The sequence below is a fragment of the Esox lucius genome, chromosome 17 (assembly GCF_011004845.1).
Source record: "Esox lucius isolate fEsoLuc1 chromosome 17, fEsoLuc1.pri, whole genome shotgun sequence".
NCBI lineage: Eukaryota > Metazoa > Chordata > Actinopteri > Esociformes > Esocidae > Esox > Esox lucius.
Genome location: NC_047585.1, coordinates 44,174,387 through 44,196,022, shown reverse-complemented (window position 1 = coordinate 44,196,022; position 21,636 = coordinate 44,174,387). Strand labels below are relative to the sequence as shown.

General features: G+C 40.7%; 1 protein-coding gene across 1 annotated transcript; it reads left to right on the top strand.

Moving 5' to 3' along the window:
* Positions 1-4,119: 4,119 nt before the first annotated feature.
* ap3s2 (adaptor related protein complex 3 subunit sigma 2) lies at positions 4,120-19,813 on the top strand. Its single transcript, XM_013138044.3, has 6 exons — positions 4,120-4,270; positions 4,677-4,768; positions 4,993-5,104; positions 11,722-11,793; positions 17,890-17,997; positions 18,433-19,813. The coding sequence occupies exons 1-6, from the start codon at positions 4,202-4,204 to the stop codon at positions 18,556-18,558; spliced, it is 579 nt and encodes a 192-aa protein (XP_012993498.2). The 5' UTR covers positions 4,120-4,201; the 3' UTR covers positions 18,559-19,813.
* The last annotated feature ends 1,823 nt before the right edge of the window (positions 19,814-21,636 follow it).

The following is a 21,636-nucleotide window of genomic DNA, read 5'->3' as shown; positions in this document are numbered from 1 at the left end:
CCGCGTCCCAAAAAGCACCATTTCCCCTGTCAGCGGAGCGCACCGCTGCGGAGCTGGGCCCATGCGGCTGCTCTCCAACACAGAGCACTATGAAGGGGTTAGGGTGACCATTTCAAAACCACTTGAAAACGTCAACTGTCTGTCAGTGAAACGGTGACCACCCAGTTCCCGCTCAGAGAGTCGCGGACAGCCGTTCAACAGAGTCCAGTCTGTACCAGATAACCCCCTCTGGTCACGGAATGTTGTGCCTGTCAGTAGATCTATTTTTTTAGGTACTTTCAAAAAGCCAGTGATTCTTGGAGAATACAGCGTATAAAGTTGAGTTGAACTGTCATGCCCTTCTGAATTCATAATGTAAACCTGTTTTAGTCCATAGTTTGAAGACAATGTGATTCATTGTCAGAACTAGGTTTTTGGTGTTTTTCAGGGGTGGTCTGTTTCTGCATCTATACCTCTGTTTATGAATCTGAGAGCGGTTATGCTCTCCGGCCCCATCCCTCAGCTGTTTACCAAAACAGTGGCATGGTGACCACTGTGTTGTTGTTTATTACCTTTTGCCAGGTTCCCGTGAGGTGTTGCCAAGGTAACAGCTGGTAACAATTAAAACACAACACTAACAGAACACTTACATACAGCTTGACATTTAAAATACCAACAGCACAATGACAGTTCAACTCATTCGAGGGCGTGTTGGAGAGTGTTTCCCATGTGTCTCTTCGCAGGCTTTTCTCCTGCACCAATGGGGTCAACTGCAGATTGCCCCTTTAAAAAAAAAAAAACTTAAAAAACTAAACTGCCTATCAGTGAAACAGTGACCACCCAAGATCAAGAGCAGCTCAATGAGTCGCGTACAGCCAGCCATTCAGAGTCCGGCCTGCACCAGATGACCCCCTCTGGTCACGGAATGTTGTGCCTGTCCACTTGCATTTGTTGAGTCTCCATAAAGTGTGTCCATACGGCAGCCTGCCAAGCCCACCAACTTGACCGCCTCTGATGAACCCATTCTCCTGCGGCACTCATGTGGAATTGACGATGTCTGTGTCCCAAATGGAGCCGTGTTCCCCTATATGGCGCCCTGTTTTTCACCAGGTCCTATGGTGGGCATGTATGGAAACACGGTGGCGTTTGGAACCCGAGGCCTGTTTGCCACCAGCGGATCACACGTGGTAATGACTGGCTGTTTGTTGTTCATGAAGGGAGGAAGGGGAGGACAGTGCAGACAGCTTCTGAAGCACTAATGATGAATAGCAACTGTTGAACACAGGAATAATGGAAAATTATGTCTGAGGCGATGTGGAAATAAACTTAGACATCTTCTATTGTTTTTATTTTTATCACCATATCAAACTGTGTGAAAGCAACATGCCCTGGAATGAACCCCCCGTCTCCTGGTCTCCCCATCTCTCCTCACCCCTTTTCTCCCATTCACTCTTCCTCTCCTTGCTTTTCCTCCCTTCTGTCTTTCCCCCGTGTCTTCTTTCTCTTGTTGTTCTTCTCTTTATAATATGTCCCAGGATGAACCGTGCAGTAGGTTTCACAAACAACACACTATTATCATGGTATTATCCATAAGGCCCATATAGCCTGGCACAAACACGTTTAAACTATCTGAAATTAGAACATTGGAGTGTGTAAATTATTAAGTCCATGTGTCTTTACCAAACTTAATTCAAGGGTACAGTGTTTTTTTTTTAAACACTAGACACAGCCATACCTGTTGCGGAGTGTGGTCAATTAATGGAGTGCTTTGCCCAGTGACAACAGAAGGGCCAGGTGATTCCACCTGCTCTGGACTCCAGAGAAGTAACATAACATCCATGGTTTATATTAACGGCTGAAAAGATATAATTACAGGGGATGCGTCTTACAGCTTGGAACAGCAGTAGGTCCTCATATGTGCATGTTATCCTTGTTACCAATATAAGTCACTCTAGGTTTTCAACCAGTTCACTTGGATTCAGGTTGTTTCTAAATCAAGTCAGAGTTTCACTCATTTCATTCAAGTACAACGTTTGTGGCTCGTATACAAGGTATAGTGAAATGGAAATGAATAATAATAATGTATGAAGTATGAATTTTTATTACCAAAATAGCTGTGAGAAGCAAAAACTGGGCTCACATGATGACGAAATCAGTTTGATAACAGGGCAAATCTACTGGATGTTACAAGGCAATAAATTGTGTGAGGGCAACTAGCCATTGGCCCTGCATTTCTTTCAGCCATGCCTCCACATCTTGCCAAGCTGTTTGGATTCTCATCACACTGCCTGCTCAACCAGGAAGTTTATGTTCATACTCACCTGAGGGGAATGCTTTTCCTGGCCAAAAACCATGGTTAAGCCACCCAACATACCACAAGGACACATTAGAGTTTAAGGGTTAGGGACCCACGACCATCTCACCCCGGGTATAGCGTAACGTGATGAGGCATCCCTGTACAAGACACCACCCCACCCCGCCCAGCACAAGACCAATACACACCACTCTATTGATATTATCGGTCTGCCAGGATTTGACCACATAACCGGAATGATGCAATTTTTCTGAGAGACTTCGACAGATATGCCACTCGACGGCCCTACTAGCAGGTTCTTTCGAGTGTGACGGTTACTGGGTAAAAACCAAACAGTGTGTTTCCTTCGTTAACACAGGAACAGCTGTGTAAAACAACAGAAGTGATGGTGTTGACTCAAGATAATGCGGTGACGACCTCAATGACCGTGAAACGACAGAGAAGCTGTTTCGGTCGACAGGAGTTATACCCAGGGAAAAACCTATATTACAACAATCACAATGCATGATTTAGGATATAAAATCTACTTTGCCTTACTAACTTTGGTGACAATCTCTGGGTCACAGTGACTTATTTGAGATGAATTGGAAATGTTAATATTGGTCTAATGATGTGCTGTAGTCTCTGATCATTTGCTATGTTGGGTAATCTGAGACATTGGGTCATCACCTCAGTTTCCTAATAGGCACCAGACACCTGCGCTGGACACTTCCAGACAGAGAACCATTATTCAAGGGAAACATTAACACGTTACTGGAATTATGAAACAACATGGACAGGCTTAGCGTAACATGTCTAATCCAGTTGTATTACATTCTAAATTGACCTATTCTATAACTGCCTTTTGTGATTTTCTGGATCAGATTGATATGGCTTTTTTCTGTTATGTTTTTCTCTTAAAATAATCGGACATCCTAATTCTGATTCAGATACCTCTAGAATGCAGATTGTGCTTTGAGAAGTTTTTATATTGCCATCTACTGGTTAAATTATGTTACAACATTATGTTTAGCCAATATGCAACACAGGTAACAAGTATTTGTGACTATCCGGTGTCAGATAAATCTGGCTGTTCGTGAGTATTTCTAATCCATAATTAGAATATATTTGGTCACGTTATTGTCTTCATGACTCATAATACGTGCGCTAGCAGTATTTATTTATTTCAGAAAAATAAAGAGTTTAAGGGAATAACTATTCATTTTGGAACCTTTGCTATGAATACAATAATTTCAGGTCGACCTCTAAATCAGTACACGCATACCGGAAGCTAGTTAGAAATACATCCGCCAGCTGGAGAGCAGTTATATGTTAGTTCAAAAGCGTTATGCAAGCAACATTAACGATTCGGTAGAAACAAAAAGACGTCAGGTTTTCGTATTTCCCTTCAAAATAAACGTCTGCAGTGAAAAGCTATTTTTACATGATATTTTTGCAGCTTTGCTTAGTGCATATTATGAAAATATATTTTTTAAGAATACCTACACGGGGAAAATATGAACTAAAGATAATTACTACATAAATAATACATTATATAAGGTAAATAATATTATTAGTACCATGGAGTACATTGACAAATAGTTCGAGCTTAAGTAAATCAATCTAGAGAACATATCTAATATTTTAAAAATATTTTTTTTTTGCTCCACCATACCATTGGCCACAATGATATAATGATATGAAGTAAATGGTTTAACAACCTTCCAACATTATCCATCTATTCGAAACGCGTAATGTTTAAACTTTTTTAAAATAAATATTCGTCATCTTATATTGTGGACCTTTATTTTAAAGGCGAAATAACGAGACATTACTAAGCATCTACTGTTGCTGCTCACGACCAGCTTCTTATACGTGTATTTAGCTGCAGTTCTTTAATCAAGTGATTTAAGACATTTCTAGCGAAAAATGATTAAAGCTATTTTAATATTTAACAACCATGGGAAACCACGGCTTATCAGATTTTATGAATATTTTGTAAGTATTGAAATGTTCAAAGTCTAATATTCACTAGGTATTATTGCAATGTTTTATGTGCCAGCTGTGTTAGTGAGCTATGATAGCACCGTTTGCTAGCTAGCTAAACACTTTCATTTATATATTAATTATATTTATATTATAAAGCCCTTTTTACATCAGCTATACTCACAATGATACCCAGTCTAAAACCCCACAGCAAATATTAAGATGTTGAAGCAAACAGAAGGCAGGAACATAATAAGACATTTAGAGGCGTCGGTCTCCTATGTCGTATTGTACCATAACCATGAAAAGTAATGCACTGCCATTCAGCTAGCTAGCTGCGTTGTAGCTACTCCAGATAACCATCGAATTTTCACTGCAATAAATCTGTTTACTAGTTATTAACTATGTTTCTTCTCAGGCAGAAGATCTGCAACAACAGATCATTCGAGAGACTTTTCATCTTGTTTCGAAAAGGGACGATAACGTCTGCAACTTCTTGGAGGGGGGAAGGTAGCTGTCGTTAGCATTGCTAGCAAGATTAGCGTTGAAGAAAAATAATTGTTCAACAACACTGTCGGTATTGGAAGAAAAATCAAATGTATTGGCTGTTTAATTATGCATGCTTTTCAAGTAAACGCCCTAAAGCGTATAGAATTCAGGCTGAGCATTCAATAAAACATTTAGGTAAATAAAGACATGGTTTAGTTCACTGGATTATTTCTCTTCATTTGTAGTTTAATTGGTGGTTCGGACTACAAGTTGATCTACCGACACTATGCTACGCTGTACTTTGTTTTCTGTGTGGACTCCTCAGAGAGTGAACTGGGGATTCTGGATTTGATTCAGGTGAGTGCTCATCCATCAGATTATATTATTGAAGCGTGATCAAACCATGCTTTCCAACAAGGGTAGGGTTTTATGCAGGGCTGTAGCTGGTGGATATGATTCACGGGGCCTGTGGCTTGGGGGGGCCGCTGATGGTGTTGTCTGTAAGTGAGGGGGCCCAGGCATATATCTTTTCAGGGGGCCCCGGATTCCCAGCCACGGCCCTGGTTGTATGGATATAAGGCTACCTGAATGTGTTTATCATTTATTTAAACAGAGCAGTACGTGTTTTTCCTTTATTTAACTAAAGTATTATGCATTGGTTGTTTATTTATTCAGAGTGGGATGTACTTATCCTAGAGTATTACACTTTGAAGTCACACCTCAATTTACTCATCTGTGTACTATCCAAGTTGACTGTTTATCAAATGCGTGTTTGAACATGTTCATGAAAGTGTGGTGCTTGTCAGGGATGTCAAGTTGACAAGATGTTTAGGCATGCTTGAGATGTGACTGAGAGGCTTCTTTGACCTGTTCTTCATGACTGTTGAACTCGTCACATGGCGTTGTAAAACCTGTTGGTAGGATGTTTTATATGAGCCTGGGTTTAATCTAAGATCAGATTGTGTGTTGTGTACATACACATCCATTACTAGGTACAACAATTTTGGTTGTGGGTGTCCTCCACCTTGCTTACAGAACTGCCTGAATCCTCTGGATCAAAGATTTATGACCTAAACTTTTAAAAAAGAAAAAATGCGTAAGAATTACAGACCTTTTCATGCACGGTCCCCCGTGATTTAAGTTGGCCACTGGCGACAAACTCACTGCGTGTTACTGAGCTGGCTGGTGCTTTCAAGTAAATCTACAAAATGTAATGGCACCCCTAATGTTTTGGTTAGGTCTATAATCAGTTTGTTCTGGTGCATCATGATGGCGATGCATAGCATCGACTTGCACAGACAATTCCTTGGTCCTTGAGTTGTCAGACACCAGCAAACGAGTCCAAATACAAAGCCTAGAATCAGGACTAGAGAATGACAGCTCTCTTGTGCACTAATTATGCAAACAAACACAGCTGACTACTAAGAAATAGCTGTGATGCCGGTTTCCCACAACTTTATTCACTTCTAATCCACAGTCCGAGAGCAGAGTCAAAACAACACAACTTCTGTCACTGTCCCAATACTTATGAACTGCATTGTGTATACAGTGCCTTGGGAAAATATCCAGATCACTTTCCTCACCTCTCCTTTTTTGGCCGGACTGTCTAAGTGGACCCAGCCAAGAAGAGTGAATGTCTTTGACTGACTGACTTTAGTGGTTAGAGATGCGGACTGCCAAACGACATCTTGCGTTCGAATCTCGTCACAGTTAAAACCAGTTATGAATTAGGATTTGTCAAAAAAAAAAAAAAACTTTGCTGGCTACAACCTTCAATAGCTATTTTATAGTAAAGCCTAAAGTAAAACTGTTTGAATATTTGGCTAGATTGAATATTTGTGCTCATCCATGCATTTGTTGGGGGGGAGATCTCAGCTAGATCATAAACCCTTGGGCAGTAAAAGAGTAGGGGTTTCCACGATTCTCTTGTCTTTTCACTTGACGAATAAGTCAGTTATTGTCTCCTTTATTGATAGCTATTGTGTCAGTGTCGTTCCCGAATGAAAGAAACAGACGTTGTACTGTTAAATTAAATAGGTTTGGCAGTGTAAAGTACATCTTCTGTCTCGCTAGCAATTGCTCAATTATTTTGAGTATTCCAAGTAGTAAGTTAGTAGATACTAGTAAGCCTATACTGACTCATAATCTGTTCAAACGGCCAGTGGCAAAAGCCATACAGTTCATAGATTTTTGGTGGAGGTAAACTTAATAAGAAACGTTAGTCAGTTTAACACAATGCTTAATGGTGTCTAGCGAAATATTCAAATGTGGCGTAATGTTAAATCATGACACAATGATCTAAGGTTGAGAGGCTATACCAACACTCTCAAACATTGCTCTATGGTGTAGTGGTTAAAGACATTTCTGATTCTCAATTAATCCTTTTCTCAAACCCTGGCACTGAAAAGCATGCCCATGGCATGATGCTCCCACCACCATGCTTCACCATAGGGATGGGATTAACCAGGTGATGACCAGGTTATTTCACTGTATGTAGCACTTGTCATTCAGGCCTAATAGTTAGACTTTGGTCTCATCAGACCAGATAATCTTTATATGAGGTTTGGCAAACTGCGACTGGCATGTCATGCCATTTACTCAGTAGTGATTTCCATGTATCCATTCTTACATAAAGGCGTGACTTACGTAGTGCTGTACTGATGGTTGTATATCTATCAGGTTCTCCGATATGTGCAGAGCAACATCTGAAGCATTTTATAGTGATCTTTGGGTTCTTGGTCACCTCACTGACCAAGGACCGTCTTCTTGCATGGTTACTTAATTTGGCAATAACACAACAACATTTGCACAAAGTTAAATGGTCTGAACAGATTTTGATTGGACCTGAAAACCTTGGCCAGGAAAACATTACAGTTACAATGACATAACAGCCAGCTGCTACTGTTGACACCAGGCAGGATAGCTCCCCTGACGGCACTAGCCAAATCCAGACTTTGCCGTCATCATTGTGCAACAGGATCTGGCATTCTTTTTTTCCATTGCTCTTTTGCCCAGTGTTGCTGATCAAATACCAGCTGGAACCGCTTCTTTTTAGACAATAGCCCACAATGACCAAAAGGATTTGGGTCTTGAAGACGCTGCCCTTGTGCAGGGCCTTTATTTGACTATTTGTGGCCTGCCCCGTAAACTTGCTCTGTTCTTGCCCTTCTTCTTCGACCGTCCTTTTATGGCCCGGAGAACCTCCCAAGTTGTCATGGCAGTAAGTTTGGGGTTGTTGTCATGCTGCGTGATGAAGTGGAATCCAATGGGTTTGGAGGCTTTTGTTTGGACTTAATCAGCGACGTTATCTATGTGGGTGCAGTGGCAGCCGTGACACGCCCCTCCCCACGCCACATTCAACAGATGTGGGGGTATATGGTGGATCTTGGCTAGTTCCTTCCTTGCCCCCCAATACATTCTTCCCGCCATTAGTCTGGTATGGTAATCTTTGTCCCATCTGTCCCGCAGACCCTTTCACAGTACTCTGCAGTCTCTGTTATGTACTTTTTAGTCAAATGTGACCGGGGTGTGCTGTTATTTGAGGCTCACTAGATGTTTGCGATGCAGCTTGGCCTCAGCAGTTCTGCTGCTGGTGAACTGGTCTGGGGATTGTAGAGGTTATGTTTATTTTTTCTGCCGAGAGATGTTTTTTTTGTTTTTTTTACCTGAACGCTGTGTTCGAGACGTTAATCAGAAACACCTGTCGAGCCAATTTGCCCATTTCCGTTGGTGCCTAATAGGGATACTATGTACAAAGTGTTGCTACTGGTTAATCAAAAATACACAAATAAAAGCTGAAAAATGCATATTTTAACAAAATCCTGGTAGTGTAGATCCTACAGGAGGAAAACTTTTCTCTCTATTATTGAAGCAATAGTCTCTTTGAATGATGAATCAATTAGAACCGGGGCCAGTAAGACCTAACGTCTGGCCAGTAGACAAAGACAGTGCTCAATTTCCCCATTTTTAAATTCATAGTATCATATTAAAACGTTTGCTTGTCATCTTTGTTACTCTTCCTGCTTCAATTTTCACTTGATCTCACATTAAAATGTCTCTGTACCGCTTCTCAGTGTGGTACAGTACTGGTGTCGTCTTTTTGGACAATGGGATTCCATGGCTGTTCGATCTGTTTTGACCAATCATAATTCATAGTGCAATCTAGAGCAGGACCCAAACATGGCATCGTATGAGGCAAAGCGAACGCGATCATTTTGCTTTTGTGGAAAGAATAGTTTCCGTGGGTTGAAAACGATAATGGCAAGGGACACGTACTGCTGTACCTGTCGTGAGTTTCTGATGAAAGCCGATAAGGCAGGGTCGTTTTTCAAGGGGACAAACAACCGGAGAAAACCTGCTCTTGACTCCCTGTGGCATGTTGCGTGTGTTGTGGCCAAACGCTGCTGACAACCCCACGGCTGCACCAATGAATGTCTACGATGTTGTGAAGAGGGAGAAACCATTAACGCACTACGTCCACGGATAGAGAAACCATTAACGCACTACGTCCACGGATAGAGAAACCATTAACGCACCACGTCCACGGATAGAGAAACCATTAACGCACTACGTCCACGGATAGAGAAACCATTAACGCACTACGTCCACGGATAGAGAAACCATTAACGCACTACGTCCTCGGATAGAGAAACCATTAACGCACTACGTCCACGGATAGAGAAACCATTAACGCACTACGTCCACGGATAGAGAAACCATTAACGCACTACGTCCACGGATAGAGAAACCATTAACGCACTACGTCCACGGATAGAGAAACCATTAACGCACTACGTCCATGGATAGAGAAACCATTAACGCACTACCCCCACGGCAAAGTCTGTGAATATGGATAGTCCGTTAATACTGTCTCTGTCCATGAATAGAGAAACCATATGGACATGGCTTGTCAACAGTAAGTGTCCCATTAACTATGCCTGCCTTAGGGCTTACTAGCAGTGACAACCAGGATTCCTGTGAACCAACTTGTGTGACTACCCCTCCTGTTGGATTGAATGTGTATTGTGCCATATTTTATGTAACCATAGATATATTAACACATTTCTTTTTTTTATTAAGCTTGAAAATGTCACATTAAATGCAAGTATCTTCATGAAAAGATGTTATGGTAATATTTTATATTTATTTAAAGTAATGATGTACATTGCATCATATTTATGTAAAAATGATGTGAGACATATTTATGTCTCACATCACATGCAAAACTGTGGTATAAATCAACATTCTGATGATTTGATATTTATATACAATACAATTGTATAGTTATTTTTTTCATTTTAGCCTGTAGAAATTCAGTCCGGACTAGCAGATTTCAGACCAACTGACATGTTAGGGCCAGTGAGAAAAAAAAGTTAGGTCTCTGATGGCATAAATTGAAGAATATTGTAAATTAAATCAACACCCAATCCGACTGATATCTAAAGTCGTCCATATCCGAAATATGCTGGGGATGAGGGATAATCAGATCTTAATTTTGTCTGATTATTAGCGTATCATACAGAAATGTGTCTGAAAGACAGAAAGGCTGCATTAAATCCGCTAAAGCGTTTTAACCTGTCTGGCAGTGGCCATTGATGTTGCACCTGCATTTTATATTATAACTTGGCCAGTCTGATTTCTCACCATCTACAGTTTAGTATTTTCATGAAGACATTTTAAAGTGTGGAGCCAAGAAGATAGTGTTTATTATAAACGCATCTCGCTCACTCGCTAATGTGTGTGTGTTTTGATTTGTTTGTTGAATAGGTTATTGCTTGGGTACAAATTAGGGCTACCCGGTCTGTGTACATGTGTAGGGCTATACAGGTGTGTGCGGGGCGTCTGATGGTAGACTAGTAACTAAAAGGAACATCCCTCAAGAGTTCCGGTGCTACTATTTTTATCGTCACCCTACACACATAAAGAACAGTGATATTGGCTATTCATTGTGATGTTGAATGATATAATGAATAAACTTGTTTTCCAGTTCCTTTACAGTAGTACTAGCCCAACCACACTACACATTGTAGCCAACAAAAAGAAGCTTCTGATCACCTGTCCATTCCGTTACCGTGGAAAATAAGCAGTTGAAACAATGTTGAGCTCAAACAAACCAATGGTGTCCTAAAATTACATGTAGCTACGAGAGATGCATGCAGGAAAAATAACCTGTTAACAAACTGCCAAATGTAGAAAACATGAATAGGATATAAACTATTATACATTTATCTCTCAATTTCCTAATTATAATTTTGTTTATGTTTTAGGCTAATTGTTAACTCTTTCCTACCAAAAGTAACTGGATAAGACAAATAGAATATCATTTGCGAAGGTCAAAATAACATCTATCTGCATGATTTGCACAACATAATGGGAGCAGTTATAATGAATTATGAAGTTCGGAATTGTCGATACATCAAATAGGCTAAATCGTTAGCTAATAAGGCAACTAAAATGCTGCACGGAAGTGAAGAAATTGTAGGATATTAAACCTTTTTTCGCCCCTGATCCTTAGATGAGTGACTTAAAACATCTCTTTCCAGACATCGAAATGTCCCTGACTACTTTTTTAATTGAACTGGTGGAGGGTAAATCTCACCAAATGCCACTAAACATCCTCTGCAATGTATGTCAATGAAGCTGGCAACCTTATACATTTAGAGATTTCCAGGTTATGTAGTATTATTTATTGAAATCCTTCTTTGATATTATTTTATTGTAATGGCTTTTGAAATGCACAGGAACCATATTAATGTAATGGAAGAAAATCTGATCAGCCGTTTTGAGCTAGAAACCAGAATTGTTATTGAGATAAATTTGGCCAGGATAATCGTGACATGAAATTCTCATATCATCCCACCCCTAATATATAACAAAGGTTCAAACCACACGGTTTCTAAATGAGTGAATTTGTGCCACATAACATTGTTCTGAAATAATTGTTATTTTAAACTCATGGACAATTTCCTCTCTAGGTGTTTGTGGAAACCCTGGACAAATGCTTTGAGAATGTTTGTGAGTTGGACCTTATCTTCCACATGGATAAGGTAAGTTTTACTCCATGAGAAGAATGTACCAAGGCTGTTATGATATGTATTGGATTTGGATAATAACATTTAGTTTTGTGTCATAAGCTTTTTGAGTCTGTGGTTTTGTCTAATTCCAAACTTCCAGCAGTATGATGGCTCAACATGGACATGGAAGGTGATTGTAGTGAGAAGGGTTAGAGTCAGTGGTGACCTTCAGATTTGTTCAGTCATTGCACAAGGCAGTCAGTCCTTGGTATCATTCAGTTGGTTTCTTCTAACCGCCGCCCGGTCTCATGGACAACAATAGCCCTGTCTCAGACAAGATGTCATTTGTGGATTTGTCGACTAGAATGTAAGTTTTAGTAAATGTAATTTGTTCGATGCCGTATTCCGCTGTTTGATGAAATAATAAGGTAACAGGTAATTAATTTGGGGTATTGAAAAGACAAAAAAAAACACCTTCCCCACCTGACTGCAGCTGCTAGCCTTGCCAGATTGAGCCCCTATTACATTACTATATACACGTTTCTCCTGATGTTGCTCAATGCCAATAGGTTACAAAAATGTCCTTGCTCCAACTATTTGAGTTGTGTAATCCAAGTAGATATTTCTCAAACATAGACCGCAACCTAGACAGAAATGCAACCAAGACAGAAATGCAACCAAGACAGAAATGCAACCAAGACAGAAATGTCTGGCGTGGCAGGAAAAGGATTGAGGATGAGAGAATTCCATAGAATTTTGCTTATTTTTCCTAGAACAGTGGTGTTCAAATCGGGCCCTCCAAGCCGGTTCCACTCCATTGTTTCATTCCAACCCCCTAATCAGGGACTTAAATAGACCGGGGACACCAGGTGGGCAATTAATGATGAGGTGGAACAGAAGGCTTAGTCCCTTATTAGGGGGTTGCAATGGAAATATAGAGTTGAACTGGCTTCAAGGGCCAGATTTGAATACCACAGACCTAGAACCTTGACATTATACATTTAAATATATAGAATAAACCTCCAATCTTGCTTCAAATGTCTGATTATGGACCACAGGACTATACTTTTATTTGACGACAGGGCCGTCGCTTGGGATCCGGGGCCCCCTAAAAAGATTTATGCTGGGGCCCCCTCACTAATAGACGACATTGATTTTATTCCAATCAGTGGGCCTTGGGCCAAGCCATGGGCCCTGAATATCCTCTTTTCCAATTCAGGAAATATTGAACAGTACAGTAAATGTGTTGTTAACTTTTTTTTGAGCTATTGCTCAATTCATGCCTGGCACATTCACCACAGCATGTACCTAGTTGTCAGCAACTTCTCCAAATATGTTGTTATTGTTGGCTTTGGTGTGATTCTTTTCCATTTATTTTATCTGCCGCACAAAAATGGAACACAGCCCTGATTATAAGTGATTCCAAAATTGCTAATGGGGTAAATGAATAGTGAAATGTGGAAAGGACAGTATCACATATTGCTTTTAAGTCTTAGGGAGAAAGATGAGTTCACTCTAAGTCTATAGGTGCTTGGTTTGAGTAATTTACACCTCGTCCCACAGACTGGCTGGTTCAGTGCAGCCACAGCCTGTATGAGGAAACGAGCAGAACGTCCAAAGTGGAAACCTGGCTAAGGCTATGCTGAGTGGAACCAGTCAGTCTAAACAGGAGACCAAACACTGCTGAATGGATCTGGGTAAAGGGATGTGTCCTAGTGTCTTGTAACCATACATCCAGAATCAGGCCGTTGTTACACGTTCCTTGGAGTTCTCCAGAATGTAGTGTGTTTTCAGAATGATTTGAATGGACCACTGGCTCTCCTTGACCTTTTGTTTTTCCATGTAAAAGAATGTGACCCTGCCCGCCTTCGTGTTGGTGCCGTTGGACTGGGTCTCCTTTAGTGGGGAGTTGTTTTGCTACACTACAGAAAAGGGACGTCTGATCAGTGATTTGTTGTTTGTCATGGTTTCCAGACCATCTGGAGCTCCTTTAGCGGGGAGTTGTTTTGCTACACTACAGAAAAGGGACTTCTGATCAGTGATTTAAAATATTTAGCTATGTTTCTTCCACATACTACCCCAGGGTTGTGTTTAGGATGGTTTTGGGGTATCTGAGTACCCTGATCCCTGTAGTAACCACCCGTCTCCTCTCAGATGACCTAAATGTGTTCAACTAAGGTCTCAGGCATAGAGACGTGCAGAGACATCATGCTTTAATTTAGCAGCAGGAAATTGAAGTCTTATGGCGTTTCAAGTTGAAGTAAAACTATTTGCCAGTGGTCAGTCCGTAGTATTCTCCATTGGGAATGAAAAATTCTCTGTTGTCTATTTCAATCTTTAGAATTACTCTAAAACTCTGGACAAAGACCTTTTCATAATTAGCTTTTATTTATATATAGGCCTACACAAAGTTCTTAGCACAATTTTATTGTAATTCTCCAGCCTTTGAGTTTTCCCATGTATTGTATGTGATTAACTAGAATTTGATTGCATAATAATACTATGCTACTTGAGGTCTGATTAACTGTACTACAATGCATTTTTCTAAAGACAGGAAGCGGGGTCTGTGTCATCTACTTAAATGCTGAACTAGATTTCATTGACTCACAGATCTTTCCCCATGTTTCAAAGGTTGTTGTTGTGTGTCATGTAAAGTTGGTGTTGAAATGTTTATTATTGGAAGCTATGCGTGCATTGCATCTAGTTGAAATTTGTTTGTCATTAACAGTCTGAATCTGCATATTATTTAAAACGTCTGTGGGGATTTGAGTATATGTGGATTTTTTTTTAACCTCTGGTATTGGTGTACCTCATGTAGTTGAATCAGACTCATTTTATACAAATAAAGGTAATCCATTACACTGACTTACTGTTGATGAAGAAAACTGTCAACAGATATGAAAAGTGAATTCATTCATGTATTTTATTTATATTTTATTTATATATACGAAGTGTTGAGAGAAAGAAAGCAAAGTATGGTAGAGGTCTTCACTAATATATCAGGAATCCGATTATCCGGCATCCTTTTCGTTATCCGACCGATTCCGATGAAACGTTATGTAGCTTACCGTTGGATCAATCATGGTCCTAGGATATAATAATAAAAATAAATATCTTATAATATATATCGTATAAAGCGGATTTACCACACAGACCGTTTGTCACAAAGTTTTAAATTAGAGAGAACTTTCTGAAGAAACCAAACTGTACAGCTGTAAGCTATTCAGTGTTGCCAACTTAGCAACTTTGTTTCTAGATTTAGCGACTTTTCAGACCCCCTTAGCGACTTCAAAAAAAAAAGGGACTAGCGACAGATCTAGCGACTTTTTGTGGTGTTACTGGAGACTTGTTCTTACTCTTCTCAACGAGCATCGGGTGCCGCCGTGGGCCCCTCCCCCATCTGAAAGCACTCACAGGCGGCCCAGTCCTCGCACAGCAGTTCCTCCGTGCTGCAGTCAGAGCAGGAGATGTTAAATCCTCCACGTCCAGACTGAAAATTAATCGCGCATGCGCTCCGCCAGAGAGTCTCTTCTGGGTAACTTTTGCCGGTCCCAAGCCCGGATAAAGGAGGATGGATGGTTTAAAAAAAAAAAGAAAAAATAATCTACAGAAGAAAGTTAATTTGTAGTTCTAAACATATTTAGGGTGTTTTTACTCACTTTTTGTCTCTCCTACGATGTTATTCCTCTCCTACCGGCAGCGTCCATCACGTGCAGTTAATCCATGACCATGATGATGTCTCCCCTTGTGTGTCGCTCTAAATGTTCATTTCTTTCTAGCCTTTTGATTTTGACTTAAATAGCGCCCCCTTTTTTTGATTTGTTCTTTGTTTTTTTGCTCAGGTGATTATTTCTTGTACATAGACAACATTTGTAAATACGCATATGTATATTATTTTCCTCAAAGAGAGTTTTGTATTAAAAAATAAATAAATCCATTCATGATGCTGATGGGAAATTATGCAAATTAGGCGATGTCATTTAGCGACTTTTAGGACAGCCAATAGCATTTCCTTACTGAGGAGTTGGCAACACTGAAGCTATTAGCCCCGCGGGAGTACAGCAAAATGCATGTGAAATGTTGAGTACCAGACAAGTTACAACAATTTGGCTGGCCTGTGTGGAAATAGAGCTGATATTTTCTTCTGGTACATTTGGGTCTGATATGTATCCGGCACAAATTAGATTAGATTTACCGTATACCAAATTGGGTTGTAGTTTAACAAACAAATATTGTATGTGTGTCAGATAGGAAGTCAAGATGTAGATATGTTAGCATAGTTTGTTGGCTATTCGGAGTGCATCGCTTGTGGGCGTGCTAGCATCATAACAGCAGTTAGCTGTGTATCAAGGTTTAAGCATAGCAAATTTGTGTAAAGGAAAATAAGCTTATTACAATGGTCAGAATTGGAATAAGTTTTTTACATTTTATATTTCTGTACTACATTAATTTGCTCATTGATTAAATTCTGACGCAACCATGCCAGCTAGTTAGCAAACCAGCTTGCTAGAATTAGATAGCCACCAATCAGCTAATATAGCGATCTGATATTTACATTATATTTTAAGGATGTGAAACCCACCAGAAGCACCAACCATCTCGGCCGCCTGCCTCCACGCTAGGGGTGGGCGGATCGATCCCAAAATATCGATGATGCAGATTCTACATCTCGTTTTTGAAGATCGATTCTAGCGTCAATAGGATCGATACCAGTTTACATTTTTCTCTATGTTGTAGCCTACCCGTTTCACCAAAGAGTAGAACTGTCCCTCTGTAAACAACATTCCATTGTCGTGAGCACATCGCTTTTCCAGCTTCATTGCTGTTGTTTATACTTAGGACTCAAACAACGAACAAATGCTTCCCGCATAGACTATATTCAGACATTCAAAAAGTATATTCAGCCCATTGAACCTTATTTAAAATACTTATTTTCATGGACTTTATTACATTATACCTGAAACATGGAAATAGGTAGTCTGACTTAGGCTCTAGACATAATTGTTTTATTTTACCTAGGTGATTCCCCAAGAGCTCTGGGTATTACAAGAAGCTCTCCCCTACATGAAAGTACATAAGTTATCAGGGCTGGACAATAAGGATGGCCAGATGCCCCCAGGCCAGTAAAAAGTCAAGTCGGGATGAATCAAACTAGCAAGCCTGGCTGTCTGGTATTGTTTTTCAAAAAAGCATTTGTGGTAGTCACTCAATTGAGGAGGGCAGTGAAGGATAACTACGAGCTTGAAAGTTTTTTACCTCAGTGCAAAAAAATAATTGACCTGTTTCCACGTCAATGGAACTCCGATGCACTGTCGTCTGTCCTAAGTTCCCGCTAGAGTGGACAAATGTGGGTCTTTTTTAAAAAGGCACTGACTACCTTCACAAACAATCCCTGACCAGCCATGCCAATAGCAAAGAGCACCTGGTCAGCATGACAGCCAAGCGGGTGGCTGATTATGCGTCTTCGGGGCCCTTGGTTGAATCAGGAATTTGGGGGATTTGCACGACATAACCTTTTGTTTGACGTATCTTATTATTAATTTTTATAATTAGAAATGTTATGAAATAAATATACAAATATTCTTTTATATATCCAGAATGCATTTCATAAATTATTAATCATGATAAGTAACAATAAATGACAATAATAAATTACAACTTTTGGAACGAAGGGACAGTAAAAAATGTTAACGTTGAGCCCTGATAAGCCACTTTTAATAATAAACAGGGGGTTTCTGGGAGTGGGATATCTAGCAGGTGAATTGAGGCTATCTCGGATGTGTGCCTCAGCCAAAGACATTCTGTTACTTAATGCTAAGAGTAGCTATAGCTGTTTCAGGCTAGGTTCAAGGCTTGGTTTATTGTTTTGTGCAGCTCCCTAATACCCACTTTTGTAATCTTCTATTAAAATGCCATTCGGCAATAAATGAGATTCACTCTTCTTTGCCTTATTTGGAGTGAAACTAGACAGTCGGGAAACCAACAATACTATAGTAGATTCTTAACACTGCTTCTGGTTCTGATTAATTTATCATGTGTTATAAACAGTAGCTTCTTAACACTGCTTCCTTGACAGATGTTTGTAATTGTTCAGTAGGTCCAATGCCTGAACCTTTGTCTGATTTCCAGGTCCACTACATTCTCCAAGAGGTGGTGATGGGGGGCATGGTGCTGGAGACCAATATGAATGAGATTGTGGGTCAGGTCGAGCTGCAAAACCGCATGGAGAAATCAGAGGTTCGTCTGGGTTTGGTATTTTATTTTTACCTTTTTTTTGTTTCTTTCCTTCAGACCTGTCTTAAAACTTTATTCACCACAACATATATTTAAAATGCTATGTACAACCACACGTACACAATACACGTAAAGATACAGTACCTACACTAAACTGCACACTATACTCAACAGTTCACTTCATAAAGGGACCTTGTTTGCAGTATGTTATGTAAAAGGAACATGGAAAAAAAGCATTTCTTATCCGTTCAATGTCAGTTTCCTTGTGACTGGTTTCTTAAAGTTTAAACCATTCTTCTGAAGCTTTTTCTATAAAAATTAGTTCAGAGACACTTAGTGTCTTATTATTGATCGTTTCTTTGATTACAAGGTATTGCATGATAAACGCTGTAAAACCTCAGTTTGTCTTTTGACCGTATCTGCGTGTGTGCGTTTCAGGGCGGATTCTCAGCGGCCCCAGCTCGGGCTGTGTCAGCCGTGAAGAATATGAACCTCCCAGAAATGCCTCGCAACATAAACATCGGAGATATCAACATCAAAGTGCCCAGCCTCTCTCCATTCTGACCAGGGAGCCCAGGGGCGGTGTGGCTCAAATGGCTCCCTATTCCATTTATAGTGCCCTATTTTTAACTAGAAACCCCTTATACCCTTCTGGTAGAGAAAATGTTACACTGGTGCCCTAAAGCGGTGCACTAAACAGTTGTAGTGGACGGTACCCGTCAAAAGTTTTGGATTCAATTGAATGGGTTAGTGTGAGCAAACTCTTGACTGGTACCGCATGTGTAGGGACTAGGCTGTTTGGGTAATGCAGTATGTAGGAAATACTAGGTTGCCATTTGGGCCTAACCTTCTGGCAGGTGTTGCCAGTCTGTTATCTTAGTGTGCTATGTGCTACTGACGTCATGGTCCCCCCGTGGCTTCAAACTCTTCAAAAAGGAGACTGCTAAATGGTAGACGTTTTGTATTCCTGATGACAAAAAAACCACCGCGGCTGTTTCTGTCGTGACATTCCTTCCTGTTACCCAGACCGGAGGTGGGACTTGTGGAAGTGAGTCCCGCCTGCTTGTAGGAAATGACAGCCCAATATATCACCCAGGTGTCCCTGTCAAGCGTAATGTCTGTAAATGAAACTTTTGTTCTGTTTGGAGGGCTGCTATGTTAATTATTCCTTGTAGTCTGTCTGCACGCCCAAATGGCCCGCTCTTCTCTTTACAGTGTGCTCCTTCTGGGTGTCTGGTCCACAACAGGGCCATTTAAAATGCGCAAATATTCCCTGTTCTTGTCCTCAACATTCATACTGATGCAGGCGTATAGGATAGCTTCTGTATGTTTTGCACGTTTCCATTATGTTTTTGTTTTGACCGTTGGTTACTGATAATGTGTGTGAATAATTACTGTGTAGGCATTTGTTAATGCTTTTAAACCTGGCCCAGTTTTCAGTGTCGGGTGGCCAAACAAATCTAGTGGTTTGTTTCTATGTTATTATTGCTGTTGGCCTGTTTGTCACCACCTGTGACTCTTCAGGATCGTCTTTGTGTCATACCCCTGCCACTGAATAAGTGTGTTGTGGTGTGTACCAAGGGTTACCCACAGAAGGAAGAATGACAGCTACAGAAATGCCCTGTCAGGAGGTCAAGACTTTTAACTGAACTAAATTCTGTTGTCCTTTAAATGACATCGACAGTCACGTGATCACACTATATAAAGGGCCAAACTTCTCCAAAAATACACTGTCCCCAAGAAGGGATCCCTAAATGTCTAAAGCTGATATCACTGTAAATCAACCTGAAATAAATAAACTTGAGTTTTTTCTTGATTGTTTTATTTGTATTCCTTTTTCAGATTTTTGTTTTATTTGGTCTTTTCTAAGTAAACAGTAGTTTGCTACTTCAGACTGCCCTATTGTCTATACTGTACACTGCTTTAGACCACTATATCCCCTATACTGTACACTGCTTTAGACCACTATATCCCCTATACTGTACACTGCTTTAGACCACTATATCCCCTATACTGTACACTGCTTTAGACCACTATATCCCCTATACTGTACACTGCTTTAGACCACTATATCCCCTATACACTCACCTAAAGGATTATTAGGAACACCATACTAATACTGTGTTTGACCCCCTTTCGCCTTCAGAACTGCCTTAATTCTACATGGCATTGACTCAACAAGGTACTGAAAGCATTCTTTAGAAATGTTGGCCCATATTGATAGGATAGCATCTTGCAGTTGATGGAGATTTGTGGGATGCACATCCAGGGCATGAAGCTCCCCTTCCACCACATCCCAAAGATGCTCTATTGGGTTGAGATCTGGTGACCGTGGGGGCCTTTTCAGTACAGTGAACTCATTGTCATGTTCAAGAAACCAATTTGAAATGATTCGAGCTTTGTGACATGGTGCATTATCCTGCTGGAAGTAGCCATCAGAGGATGGGTACGTTGTGGTCATAAAGGGATGGACATGGTCAGAAAAAATGCTCAGGTAGGCCGTGGCATTTAAACGATGCCCAACTGGCACTAAGGGGCCTAAAGTGTGCCAAGAAAACATCCCCCACACCATTACACCACCACCACCAGCCTGCACAGTGGTAACAAGGCATGATGGATCCATGTTCTCATTCTGTTTACGCCAAATTCTGACTCTACCATCTGAATGTCGCAACAGAAATCGAGACTCATCAGACCAGGCAACATTCTTCCAGTCTTCAAATGTCCAATTTTGATGAGCTCGTGCAAATTGTAGCCTCTTTTTCTTATTTTTAGTGGAGATGAGTGGTACCCGGTGGGGTCTTCTGCTGTTGTAGCCCATCCGCCTCAAGGTTGTGCGTGTTGTGGCTTCACAAATGCTTTGCTGCATACCTCGGTTGTAACGAGTGGTTATTTCATTCAAAGTTGCTCTTCTATCAGCTTGAATCAGTCGTCCCATTCTCCTCTGACCTCTAGCATCAACAAGGCATTTTCGCCCACAGGACTGCCGCATACTGGATGTTTTTTCCCTTTTCACACCATTCTTTGTAAACCCTAGAAATGGTTGTGCGTGAAAATCCTAGTAACTGAGCAGATTGGGAAATACTCCGACCGGCCCGTCTGGCACCAACAACCACGCCACGCTCAAAATTGCTTAAATCACCTTTCTTTCCCATTCGGACATTCAGGATGAAGGAGTCTTTATGACTCCTTCATCCTGTGGTCAGTCGTATTGTAAAGACTCCTTCATCCAGTGGTCAGTCGTATTGTGAAGACTCCTTCGTCCTGTTGTCAGTTGTATTGTGAAGACTTTCATCCAGTGGTCAGTCGTATTCTGAAGACTCCATCCTGTGGTCAGTTGTATTGTGGAGACTCCTTCGTCCTGTTGTCAGTTGTATTGTGAAGACTCTTTCATCCAGTGGTCAGTCGTATTCTAAAGACTCCTTCGTCCTGTTGTCAGTTGTATTGTGAAGACTCTTTCATCCAGTGGTCAGTCGTATTCTGAAGACTCCATCCTGTGGCCAGTTGTATTGTGGAGACTCCTTCGTCCTGTTGTCAGTTGTATTGTGAAGACTCTTTCATCCAGTGGTCAGTCGTATTCTAAAGACTCCTTCGTCCTGTTGTCAGTTGTATTGTGAAGACTCTTTCATCCAGTGGTCAGTC